The sequence below is a fragment of the Caretta caretta genome, chromosome 13, assembly GCF_965140235.1.
Source record: "Caretta caretta isolate rCarCar2 chromosome 13, rCarCar1.hap1, whole genome shotgun sequence".
Classification (NCBI taxonomy): Eukaryota; Metazoa; Chordata; order Testudines; family Cheloniidae; genus Caretta; species Caretta caretta.
Genome location: NC_134218.1, coordinates 26641201 through 26654397, shown reverse-complemented (window position 1 = coordinate 26654397; position 13197 = coordinate 26641201). Strand labels below are relative to the sequence as shown.

General features: G+C 47.0%; 1 protein-coding gene across 1 annotated transcript; it reads left to right on the top strand.

Moving 5' to 3' along the window:
- Positions 1-4519: 4519 nt before the first annotated feature.
- Positions 4520-12284, top strand: DYNLRB1 (dynein light chain roadblock-type 1). The gene is made up of 4 exons (XM_048820457.2): positions 4520-4628; positions 8687-8762; positions 10056-10223; positions 11739-12284. The coding sequence occupies exons 1-4, from the start codon at positions 4626-4628 to the stop codon at positions 11780-11782; spliced, it is 291 nt and encodes a 96-aa protein (XP_048676414.1). The 5' UTR covers positions 4520-4625; the 3' UTR covers positions 11783-12284.
- The last annotated feature ends 913 nt before the right edge of the window (positions 12285-13197 follow it).

Genomic DNA, 13197 nt, shown 5'->3' with positions numbered 1-13197 from the left:
CCTGGGCTTACGTTGTAGTGTAGATATACCCTACTAGTGTGAGGGTGTTTCTGCCAAAGGAACAATTTCATGCAATTTGTCACCTGTCTGTCCCTCCACTCTCACCCTTCAGCTACGATCTGTGTATGCCTGAAGTTGTTAGGTCACTTGGCTGCATGAACTTAAATGGCACCTTTTTCCTCTACAGGGCTGTTCTCTGCTTTTCTTGTTGCTTTGAAATCTGCAAGGTAAGTGAGCCGCAGGCCTTAATGGCACAGCCCCCAGATATGCAGTTTTTCAAAGACAAAGTGGCTCTATAGCTGCATCCAAATTTTTTGTCTAAAGTGGTTTCAGAGTTACACCTGAGCCACATAATATACTTTACTGGCATACTTTCCTAACCACATTCAAACGCAGATGAGCAGCACCTACACTGGATGTGAGATGATGCTTGGCGTTTTTATTCATCACCTTTCATTCATCACCTTGACTTTTTGTCTTCTATGTGGATCAAATTAAGGGTCCGGTGGTTTCCATGCCAATGATTTCTAGGTGGATAACTTCCTGAATTATGACGGCTTATGGAGTAACTCAGACCATACCTTTACAGAGGCTACGGGCTCCTGCAACGAGGGCCCAAGCGCCTTCAGTTGCATTCCTCAGCAATGTTTTGATATTGAAGAAATGCAGGGTTGCTACCTGCTCTTCTGTACATACTTTTACCAAGCACTATGGTATCACAGCTGTATCTAGATCAGATGCAAACTTGGGGAAGGCACTTAGTTCCGTAGCCATTCTCTAATTACACCGAGTCCCACCTCCTACCAAGATGGCTTGTGAGCGACCAGTGGAATACACATCTGTAAGTACTTGAAGAAATAAACGATTACCTACCGGTTCTAGAACTGTGGTTCTCTGAGTTGTGGGTGCAGATTTATATTCCACAACCCACCCTCCATCCCCTCTGCACCAGTTTCAACTCTTCGTGTACAATGCAAAGGAACTGAGGCGGGTCAGGAGGTGCTGCCCTTCAATAGTTATGGGAGGGGCGACAGGACCAGAGGGCACAAGTGCTGCCCCGAAGGGTACTGCCAGCAGAGTTCTCTGGCTTCAGTGCACTACGCCTATATGGAATACACGTCTGCACCCACATCTCAAAGAACAAGTTACAGTAAAGGTCGGTAAGTGGCTTTCTTAGGCACTCTGGAGAGTTCCTGATCTGCTGTTTGAATGCAGAAAGGGGATGGGAAGAGTCTGCTGACACCCCTCAAGTAGTGCAAGGGCAGCCCCTACCCCTGTATCATTACAGGAAATGCTGGGGGAGATGAATTCTCAACATGTGTCGTAGCTCAAGGTCTGTGCAGAAGGTGATTATCTGTGCAATACAGTGAAGCTCAGGAGGGGATGGCATGGGGCTTTTATATGGTTACTCTCGATTCTGTAGGCAGTTTGATGCAGGAACTGAGTCCATTAATCTCCCCATCTCTGGATGTAACATCAGTATTTCCCTGCTCATTGCAGATGGTGGAGGATTTGACTGGAATGCGCCATGGGAGCTGTGAGAATCCTGATGGCTTAGATGCCTGGAATTGAGCATGCAGCATGGTGCTTTTGCATTCTCTTTCTGTGTTGAAAGAATAATGGCTGAGCTGATCATGTGTCTCCTGACTGGGAGAGCTGTATGAATTATTCATTACAAATAATTTCTCCTGTGGATTTTTATTGTTCGTGAATTACGTGTCACCCCATTGTGATTTTTATTCACTGGTTTGGTGAGAGAGATTGCATTTTGGTCTCTAATTTGTTTGCAAATTAATTGCAGTGAGCATTCAATACTCATTATTAGAGCTGATCAAAAACGGGTGAAAAAATTTTGCAAAAGTAGTTTTATGATTTTTCATTGAATTTTAAAAGTTTCAAGCAAAGTGGCCTGGCTCTGTTTGGTGTTCAGGCAGTGTGCCCTCTTGTGTTTCAAAAGATCAATGAAATTCACAATTGTCCGATGACTCCATAGTTAGGGCCCTACCAAATTCACAGCAATGAAAAACGGACCATGAAATCTGGTCTTTTGTATTCTTTTACCCTATACTATATAGATTTCACGGCGAAGACCAGCGTTTCTAAAAATGGGGGATTCTGACCCAAAAGAGAGTTGCAGAGGGTCACAAGGTTATTTTAGGGGGTCGCAGTATTGCCACCTTTACTTCCGTGCTGCCTTCAGAGCAGGGCGGCCAGAGAGCTGTGGCTGTTGGCCGGGTGCCCAGCTCTGAAGGCAGCGCCCCGCCGGCAGCAGCGCAGAAGTAAAGGTAGTGGTACCACAATCCCCCCTCCCAAACACAATAACCTTGTGACCCCACTCACAATGCTTTTTCGGGTCAGGACCCCTACAATTACAATATCGTGACATTTCAGATTTAAATACCTGAAATCATTAAATTTACAATTTTTAAAATCCTCCGATAGTGTAATTGATCAAAATAGACTGTGAATCCGGTTGGGCCCTACCCATAGTGTAACAGATAAAGCTCTTCAAAATGGTGGCAGGCCTCCTCTCTGGAGTGATTGTTCTTCCTAGTAGTTATTTGTACCAGTATTCAGGATTCTGTGAACAACGTGGTGAATAAAACACTCATTTACAGAAATCATGAACTCATCCAATCAATGACAGAGATGGAATGCAGTCAGAACATGAAACAGAGCAAGTCTTCATAAACTAAACTCAGCCAAGGTGAATAAGGCATTTTCCTAGTCAGTGGACTTGTACTCCAGAGCTGAATTCTGCCATATGGCCTTTATATTGCCTTCTCAGTCCCTATCCCCAGCGTGAATTTTCTTCCCTGAGGCTAACAGCATGGTCATTCCTTGAGCCTGGGAACCCAACTATCTATCTATTTTAGGTACATCCGTGCCCCATTCTCAATCTTGAATGTATTTATCCTCACAATACAAGTGCTGGTTTCAGAGTAGCAGCCGTGTGAGTCTGTATTCACAAAAAGAAAAGGAGTACTTGTGGCACCTTATTGAATTTTCCACTGAATGCATCCGATGAAGTGAGCTGTAGCTCACGAAAGCTTATGCTCAAATAAATTTGTTAGTCTCTAAGGTGCCACAAGTACTCCTTTTCTTAATACAAGTGCTATTATCCCCATTGTACAGAATGGGAATTAAGGCACAAAGAGACTAAGGCTATGGCTATACTAGACCTTCCAGCAGCACCACTGTACTGATACAGCTGCACCACCGTAAAATCTCCAGTGTAGCTGCTCTATGCCGATGGGAGGGAGCTCTCCCATGGACATAATTAAACCACCCCCAACAAGAAGTAAGAGTGTGTGTGCTGGGGGACCACATGTCTTGACTGTCAAAGAGGCACAACTGAACAATCAGCCACCGGAATGTGATGTATTTTGGAGAAGGGTGTCTTCTTAGCCACGCCACTTGGTCTCACCCAGCCGGCAGGACTTCAGGCAGGCTCCAGCTTGGCACTCTGAACTGGGCAAGGCAGAACCTTAGACTAGATGATCCCAAGACTCCAGTTGGCCCAGAAATGTCTACAAGGGCGAGGGAGGGACCCTACAAAACAGCCCCCACCAGACCCCTGTAGCCCCCCCAGGCCACGTCCCCAGACCTCCGTACCCCCCCCACCCAGGTACCCCTCCCCAGCCAGCGCCCCAGAACCCAGTGTCCCCCCCAACCCAGGTACCCCTCCCCAGCCAGCCCCCCAGACCCCTGTGCCCCCCCCAGCCAGCCCCTCCGACCCAGGTACCCCTCCCGAGCCGGCGCCCCCAGAGCCCTGTGTCCCCCCAGCCAGCCCCTCCAACCCAGGTACCCCTGCCCAGCCTGTGCCCCCAGAGCCCTGTGTCCCCCCAGCCAGCCCCTCCAACCCAGGTACCCCTCCCGAGCCGGCGCCCCCAGAGCCCTGTCCCCCCAGCCAGCCCCTCCGACCCAGGTACCCCTCCCGAGCCGGCGCCCCAGAGCCCTGTGCCCCCCCAGCCAGCCCCTCCAACCCAGGTACCCCTCCCCAGCCGGCGCCCCCAGAGCCCTGTGCCCCCCCAGCCAGCCCCTCCAATCCAGGTACCCCTCCCCAGCCGGCGCCCCCAGAGCCCTGTGCCCCCCCAGCCAGCGCCTCCAACCCAGGTACCCCTGCCCAGCCTGTGCCCCCAGAGCCCTGTGCCCCCGCAGCCAGCCCCTCCGACCCAGGTACCCCTCCCCAGCCTGTGCCCCCAGAGCCCTGTGCCCCCCCAGCCAGCCCCTCCGACCCAGGTACCCCTCCCGAGCCGGCGCCCCCAGAGCCCTGTGCCCCCGCAGCCAGCCCCTCCAACCCAGGTACCCCTGCCCAGCCTGTGCCCCCAGAGCCCTGTGCCCCCCCAGCCAGCGCCCCAAGACCCAGGTAGCGAAGAAACCCCTAGGCGACCCCACCCGTGACAACCGAGGCATTCCCCCCAAACACTTCCGGGGCAACCAGCAGCGGTGGAAATGACGACACCCGCTCCCTTGGCTCGAGTCGAACCCCCCGCTCGCTGCCTCAGCCCATTGGCCGATGGAGCTGCCCATCCCCAGCTCGGGGCCGCGCATGCGTGCTGGTGCTGTGACGGGTCTGCGTGCCGCTGGGGACCGGTTGCTGCTTCAGGCGAAGATCCCCCAACATGGTGAGTGGAGGGCGGGGCCGCACCCCTGCCCCGCGGCCGCCGTCTCACCTGCGGCAGGGGCGGGGCTGGGGCAGAGGGGCCGGGCCGCAGCCCAGGGCGTTGGTTCGAGACCCCGTGTCAGCCCAAGGAGCCCTGGGCTCGGGGACCCGGGTGCGGAGTTAAAGGCGGGGCCGGGGGTTGTGGGGGGAACCTGGAGCCACATGAGGGGGGTTGGGGGCCTGAGGCTCACGGGAGGGAAGTGGGGGCTCCCTGGGGGGCTCAGTCAGGAGGGGTCACCTCAGATCAGTCCGGAGTGACAGCACCACACCATTAGTTATGGGGATCAGTTAAACCGCATTCAGCCCCTGCGTGAGCACCCTCATTCCGAACAAAAGGGGCCTTAAATTGGGTTAGTCTGAGTCACTTCCAAAGTGAATGAAGACAAACTGAATTAAGGCCACTGTAATTCTCGATATCAGCAGCCACACAGGGGTTGAATGGGGTTTAGCGAATCCACTTCAAATTCACAGCTTTAGTTAATTCGGAGCGATTCATTTTCCTGCTGTCCCCATCTGTACGAGCCCTCCGAAGTGGACTTCAGGGTACGTCTGGGCAGCAACATAAGCCCAGGGTTAGTAGAACTGGAGTGAGCGGCCCCTGGGTTTGTTAATCTAGGCATAGGGCCGACTCCGTGGGTGCCCCAGCCCTGGAGCACCCATGGAAAAAAATTAGTGGGTGCTGAGCACCCACTGACAGCCAGCTCCCCCCTCGCACTGCCAGTGCCTCCTGCCCGCCCAGATCAGCTGCTTCAGGGCATGCAGGAGGCTCTGGGAGGGAGCGGGAGGAGTGGGGACCTGGCACGCTCAGGGAATGGAGGGGAAGAGGCGGGGTTGGGGGCAAGGGATGGGGCGGGAGCAGGAAAAGGCAGGATGGGGGTTTGGGGGAAGGGATGGGGCGGGGTCAGGGCCTGGGGCAGGAACAGGAAAAGGCAGGATGGGGGCTTGGGGGAAGGGGTTGGATGGGAGTGGGGTCTCGGGTGGAGCAGAGCGGTGGATTGAGCACCCTCCCGGGCCTGGAGGAAGCCAGCGCTTATGAATCTAGGGCTTGAATATTTGCATTTATTTGTAACCCCCAGGTTAGGAATTGTTGAACCCTGGGTCCTGCATAACATAGACAAGGGGCTCCAGTGTCTACACTGCATGATGCCGGCCCGAGTCCAGCCACCCATATCCAGACTTTTTAGTGCCCTCCCAAATTGTGGCAGCTCTACGCCTTTGTTCGTGGTGCAGTGTGAGAAAACTTGATTGTCCTCCATACTTGACTCCCCAAAGGACCAAAAGAGTTGGCCCATGGGATTGTGGGATACCCTTGGCAAACTCCCAGAGCACAAGTCCAGTGGGGCTGTATCTACCCTTCAAAGTAATAGGGCTTGAACCCTGGGTCTCAGCTTTACTCAGGCTCGGACCCTCCACCCCGATGGGCTCCTGGTAGCCTGCGTCTGAGCCCTGGGTTAGCACAATTTGTATGTAGACAGAAGGGGAGTTAGGCTTGAGCCTGAGTTTGAACCCTGGGCTTACACGGCAGTGTAGATTGCACTCCTTGATAATCTGTACACTATTCCCTGATAACCAGAAATTTCTACGCTTAAACTCTGTACCATTCACTATTTTTTTAAAACACCATCTTAATAAAATTTTTATACCCTCTTGTGGGCTTCCAGAGCCCAGGTACCAGCCCAAGCCTAAACATCTACCCTGCAGTTTTGTAGCCCCACAGCCCAGTGAGCCTTAGTCTGCTGAAAAGGACCAGCCACAGGTGTTTTATTGCAGTGTAGACATATCCTCAGAGTCCTAGATTTCAAGGCCTGAAAGGACCACAATGATTATTGAGTTTGACCTCCTGCATAACACAGACCATAAAATTCTACACAGTAACTCTTACAAGGGAAGGAATTATTCTTCCATGATACATAATTGAATGCTATCAAGCCAATAATTTGTGAGTGAGCACCTTACAAAGGAAGACAAGTGAAATCCCTGTTTTACACATGGGGAAATGAAGAGGTTCTGTAAATTTTCCAAGACCACACAGGGAGTCAGTGACACAGCCAGGGATAGAACCCAGACTCCTAACTCCCAGTCCAATGCACTATCCCTTAACTGCATGGCTTTGGGTGAGCGAAAAAAAAAAATCTCATTTTAATTAATGCCATTGACTGTATGGCTTGGGTGTCTTTTTTCAAAGAAGCGTGGGCACTGGGATGTACCAAGTCAACAGGGATGTTGGTCTACGAGGTGCTTCCCCTGAGGAAATCTTAGGGATTGGGAGGGAAGGGTTATTATTGTTGTTTTTTATTGTAATTCTATTAAAGGAGACACTGAAAACAGACTTTTACAAAGATCACCATAAACTGTTTCTGTTTACAAAAAATACAGCTGAAATATTTTCTTAAGAAACAGATGTTTCCCTGCATTGCAGATGAGAACCTGAAAATGAAACAGTCTACAGCTGGGATTTTCAGTTGAGCCCAAGGGAGTTAGGCACCCAACTCCTATTGAATTGGTGTTTGAGCACCACACTCCCTTTGATCCTTTTAAAATCTCAGTCTGGGTGTGAGCTAAAAACAAAGAGAGAGTGACTAGTCTTGCTTGCTATGTGAGAAGAAATGCAAAATTAGATGATGATCTGCACGGATGGATCCTTATGCTCAGGCAACACTCTTTGGAAGTCAGTAGGGCCCGGATGCCTGGAACAGGTTGTAGGGTTGGGGCTTTAAACAGGAATAATAGCACTTACTTTCAGATTTAATAGCAGTCACCAGCTGTTTATTTTTCCACTTCTCCAGCATACAACTCATTTGTTACAATCTCCTTTTAGTTACCATTCCGTTTCCTTCATTTTGAAATTTGCACTGTGATTTTCCATGCCTGATAATCATTTTAAAATAGCTCTTGATTTTCCGTGCTGGATAAGACAAACTGTAGTTTGCAGACACAAAACAAATCCAATGTTGTATGGTTCCCATAGTTGGCAGCAGTTAGTATTGTTTTAGACGTAGTTGCCTAGTCTCCTGTGCAGTTGTTTCCTTGTTCCTGTGAAGACAAGCATGTTTCTTTGTTTGTAGAAGTCTGTTTTGCCCGACATTGCATTATGGAGCTCGGTCAGTCAAGGTGCTGAGTGCCCCAGCCCCCCATTCTCTTTAATGGGAGTTCACAGTGCCCAGCACCTCTCAAGGAGCGCTCGGCACCATGCAGAATCACACCTCGGCCACTCAGATCATTAGGCTCCATTATCGAGATCCCCAGTGAGTTGTAATTGATGTAAGAGCGAGCATTGCTAAGAAAACTTTCAAAATCTTTCAGAGTTGACACTAATTTTACAGAGACAACAAACGGATAATAATACCTTTGCAGATTTCTTTGTATATTGACTTTTTAACGTAGTAGAATAAACTGTTAGCAATAGATAACAATAGCCCATCCACCATGAATCGTTATTGTAGGCTAATGGTTGTAAACCAGACTCTTTCCCCTCGTTTGCTTTGTTTATTGCCTTTAGCATATTTTTGATAAATGGAATTTAACCCAAAACTCGATGTTTTTTCTTTCTTGTTTGTAAATTCCATGTATTTTTTCAAAACAAGTGCTGCAGCCCTGTCCTTTGTATAACTGTAAAATAGTAAGAAGAAGTGCTAGCAGCCCTAATGAGCAATCCCACAGTAACAAAATAGTGTGTGTGTGGCCTTGTGTCCATGAGCGAACCTGTAATGAGAAACCAGTGTTGCAGTGAGGGATGTATTGGGGAACAGGTTTCAGGCTTCCAAAGGCTTGTTATGGCAAATGACTGATGGACAACAAGGGGCTTGAAAACAACTAAAAAGGCCTTGGTAATATGATGGTGCAAAAGATAGCTGTGCTTTGCTCTGAGAAAATGAGTAATATCTATTGGAATCATCTTGGCTCAGTTGTATTTCCAGATATATTATTACAAAGCATTATTTGAAGGCAGATTGCACCTTCAAGACATCATGTTGCCTAATCTTTTGTTTGTTTGTTTGTTTGTTTGTTTGTTTTTTTCAGGCTGAGGTGGAAGAAACACTGAAGCGAATTCAGAGCCAAAAGGGCGTCCAAGGAATCATTGTTGTTAATTCGGAAGGTATTGTGCCACTCTGGCTATATTTCCTAAGGATGTTACTTTTTCAGAACAGGGCACTTTAAAGATCAATGTATTTGCTATTTAGAAAGAGATTAAATGTCTCTCTAGATATGTTTTCTTCCCTTAGAGAGGCAGGTTAAGTCAAGCTGTCTCTCTGCAAGCCTATTGAAGTCAGTGGCATTGAGCGGATGTATCTGAGAGCAAAATTTGCCCCCATGCATTTTAAGAATAACTTTACAGCCAAGAGGAAAAATATCAGTGTATAGAATGTAGAACAAGGCAAGCTCATTTTGTCAGTACAATGAAAAGGTTTTTCTGATCATATGTAATGTACAGTAAATCTTCTAACACTTAATTTTAATTTAACTGATAAGTGTCTTAGAAAAAAGACATTTGGTAAATACGTGGAGGCTCTATTGAAGATCTGATAATTGGTGACCTCATTTACAAATCAGCACTCGGCTTTCCCTTCCTTGGTAGTGCTGGTGTCTTAGGACTGGGAGGAAGGTCAAATGTTTGGGTTGTGCTTGTGGGGTATACATCTTCAGTGTACTAGAAAAACAGATAGATCAAATGTTAGCAATTTGCTACTGCATCCGTCCCATACTACAACGTACGACAAATGTGGATTGAGTTTGGCTTTTTGGCTTCTGCCAGGGCACTGGTACTGGAAAGCCCCCTCAGGAGGAGGTTGTGGAGCAGGAGAGCAACTGCTACCTCCCCATCCTTACGGATCGGTCCTAACCAAGGTGATGCACAGAGTCAGTGCATCCCGTCAGCAGCCTCCAGCGGACCGGCTCATATGGCGCCTGGCTATAAAGCACTCCCTCCCTCCCTGCTCCCCCTCCCCCCCCCCCCGAGAAAAACAATGAAAAAATCTCAATGTTACACAAGCCTATGGAGGGCTCTGGTCCCAGTGGTGGTGAGCAACTCTTCTCTGCTACCATCTATGTTCCTTGAGGGCTTTTCTTATATGTTCTCTTTTTTGTATGTATTAGTGGCTCCTAGTGGAAGTTTCTCCTTGTTTCCAGCTGCTCTTTGGAAGGAAGGCTGGCGGTCTGCAGAAGCAGCCAGCCCCTCCCCCCCCACATGTTTCTGCACCACTCACAGAAGGGTTTCTAGTCACACTTTGTTTCAAAAAAATTTTTTTTAAATATGCTAAATTTTAAGCATAAAATCTACTGAGGTTTAAAGGGACTGTACAGATGTGTCTAGTGGGTAGCCAGGAATTAAGTTAGTCTCAGAGGTTACCATCATTAACTATCTCACCACACTTACCTTCTCTCTTTGCAGGTATTCCTATCAAAAGCACGGTGGACAACTCCACAACAGTGCAATACGCAGGCCTAATGCACAGCTTCATCATGAAGGCAAGGAGCACTGTGCGAGACATTGATCCCCAGAACGACCTGACATTCCTGCGAATCCGCTCCAAGAAAAACGAGATCATGATTGCTCCAGGTAAAAGCCCCTCAGCATCAGGCTTCAAAGCCTCCTGTTGAAATTCCTTTCTCGCGGCATGTGTCTCATCCTTCCCTGTCAAGCTTTCCATGGCACAAAATCTATACAGCCTGAAGAAGTGAATCCTACCAGTGACTGGGGGAGGGATAACTCAGTGGTTTGAGCATTGGCTTGCTAAACCCAGAGTTATGAGTTCAATCCTTGAGGGGGCCATTTAGGGATCTGGGGCAAAAATTGGGGATTGGTCCTGCTTTTAGCAGGGAGTTGGACTAGATGACCTCCTGAGGTCCTTTCCAACCCTGATATTCTATGATTCTGTGACTGTCTAATTTAGTATGCTGTAGCCAAAGAATTTCTGGTGGTATACTCGGTTCAGAGATGGGTCTATTTCTGTTAAACTGAGCCTCCCTCTTCATGGTGGGGTGTGGGAAGGAATCAGTTTTCCCATCTCACTGCCAGTCAAACTGTACATTTGAAAGAAGGTTCTCTTGTGTTTTGCCTTCTTCAAGATAAGATCAGAAGAGTCTGAAATTAGCGGAACACATTTTATGAGCTGCTTCAGGCCAGCACTGCTAGCATAACTACTGAAACGAACCAGAGTGGGAGGCTGGCGTCTTTCTCAGAATTGGAGGAGCACGCATATTGTTACAGTACTTGCTGGTCCTAGAATCTCTCAATTTGAGTCTGTGTCTGCACTAGACTCTGTTAATTTTTCGCCACTGGTCAGAGCGTGTCTAGACAATGTAGTGGTTAAAACACCAGTAGCCTGGAAACACTGGAACTTGCAATGATGTAGCATTGGTGGGACATGTCGAGAGAAAATGCCTCATGCCAAGGAGGCCAGAATGTTTCATGAAATCACCAGATAGTGTCACGGAGGGAACTGGTGCAATATGAGTGCAGTTCACCCAGGTGTAGAGGGCTCATATATGCCCCTCCACATCACTTAAGACCTGTGGTGGAGCTGTGATGAGTAGGGAGCTGTTCACGATGAGTGACTGCACAGGGCAAGGGGTCCTCTTTGTATAACAACCTATTTGTGCTGGCAAAGAGGCGCTGGTTGTGGCTGCAGTGGGGGAATGGCTGAGAGATTTATGCTTATGTGGATCTATTGGTCCAGAATCCCCACGCGGAAGATGCAGAGGGGTAGTGGGTGTTGTTCCAGAATGTAGGAATGTGCATTAAATTACATCAGCTTGGTACATCCCGTTCTCTAGAGAGGCTGGAACTATTCCCCCACAGTAGGATTAGAGAGACTGACCTGATTTATCCATGGGAAATACCTGTCAAGCCCCCCTCGCTCACTAAGGAACACTTGCTGTCAGGTATTTTTATTTTCTCACACTACTTTAAAATTGAAGTGGAGCTGATGAACATTTAAGTAGGTGACATTTACTGTCACTAGTCAATGTCTGATAAACGTGCAAGGTAAAAAACAAAACAAGAAAACAACTTTTCTTAATCTGTGAATGAGCATTAGCAATGGAGGAATAACTTCCTTTTTTTCCCTTGCAGATAAAGACTATTTCCTGATCGTCATCCAGAATCCAACAGAATGAGATTGTCCTAAATTAGTATGGTTTTTCCCCCAGTACCCAATATTTTTAAATTTAATAGCCAAAAACAAAGCATTAGGGTTAATTCTATTGTGCCACCTTAATAATGACCAGGAGGACCACCTTGTGCTCTTTTGTTGTTTACAAAGAAGTAAAAGTACCTTTCTTTTGTATCACTAAAATGGCATTCCGTGGAAGGGGTCTGAGGATTGAAATCAAGTGACTTGGGCAGTCAGAAATGGACAGATTTCTTTTAGTGTTCAAGAAGATAATATAATAGAAATTCTAATAGTGTGATCTAAAAAATGAATCTTTGTGGTTTGCACACTCCTGTCAATTCTGACTGAAGTATGGTTTTACCTTCTTGGTTTTGAATGACTGTAAATATGAAGCTTGATGACTCATAACTTACCTTCTTGTTTTTTGGGTTTTTTTTGTTGCCGCTTTTATGATTTATTTTGAAAAGGTCTTGCCTTATCAAATCAATAAAAGTGTCATCAATGATTATTTTTGTCATGTCTCTATTCCTTCTCTTGTGAAATTTTCAATGGCCCTTTGATGACTGAACTTCTTACTGCAAATCTTTAGAAGCTCTGAACTCTCCCTGAGGATGTCCCTACCTCACAATGTTATCTCTCTGAATGGTGACTTTTTCGAAGCGAACGGGCTCTGTACTAGTAGTGGCCCATTATTTTCATCCATTTTCACCCTATGCACTTGCTTTTAAACCAGGGACAAAGAAGAAAAATACAATTGACTTATTAGGGGTTTGTCCTGAGTAACAGCAGCAGGATTTCATCTGTTGGAATTGCCGTTCCAGTACAGTCCAATAATCTGTCTAATCAGGTATTCAGTCTTGAGGTATTCAGGATTTGGTTTGTAAACAATTGAGGCATACAAATTGGATACCTACCTGTGCAAATGGTTACAGTAACCTGCAAACATGATGTGAATATACAATTGCAGTAATTCTTCAGGTGAATTAGATGCACAAATGCATGTGTCAGAGCATGCCTCTTGTTTTAAAAACAAGGCTCTGAATTTCGAATGAGTATTTTAAAATCTTGTTTTATCTGCCTCAATACCCTATATAGTGAGTTCTCGTGGTAACTATATATAGATAATTTTTTTAAAATGTTGACTTTAGTTTTGCACATCCTCTTGTCCCTGTATTATGGGAAAGGGTAAATAGGGATACCTAAGTGGACTTCTCTGTACCATTTATTATGTCTGATTTTACTCTTCTTTACAAATGAAATATCCCTGATTTTTAATCTCTCCTATATGAGAGACCATTCGTCTTCCAGGTGTGTGTTCACTTATCCTTTTTTGACAGGTTTCAGAGTAACAGCCATGTTAGTCTGTATTCGCAAAAAGAAAAGGAGTACCTGTGGCACCTTAGAGACTAACCAATTTAC

Bases quoted from the DNA above. Each gene is read 5' to 3' on its own strand.
- DYNLRB1 (XM_048820457.2), top strand. The intron at 8,763-10,055 runs GTATTGTGCCAC...CTCTCTTTGCAG, and splicing joins CATTGTTGTTAATTCGGAAG to GTATTCCTATCAAAAGCACG. The intron at 10,224-11,738 runs GTAAAAGCCCCT...TTTCCCTTGCAG, and splicing joins CGAGATCATGATTGCTCCAG to ATAAAGACTATTTCCTGATC.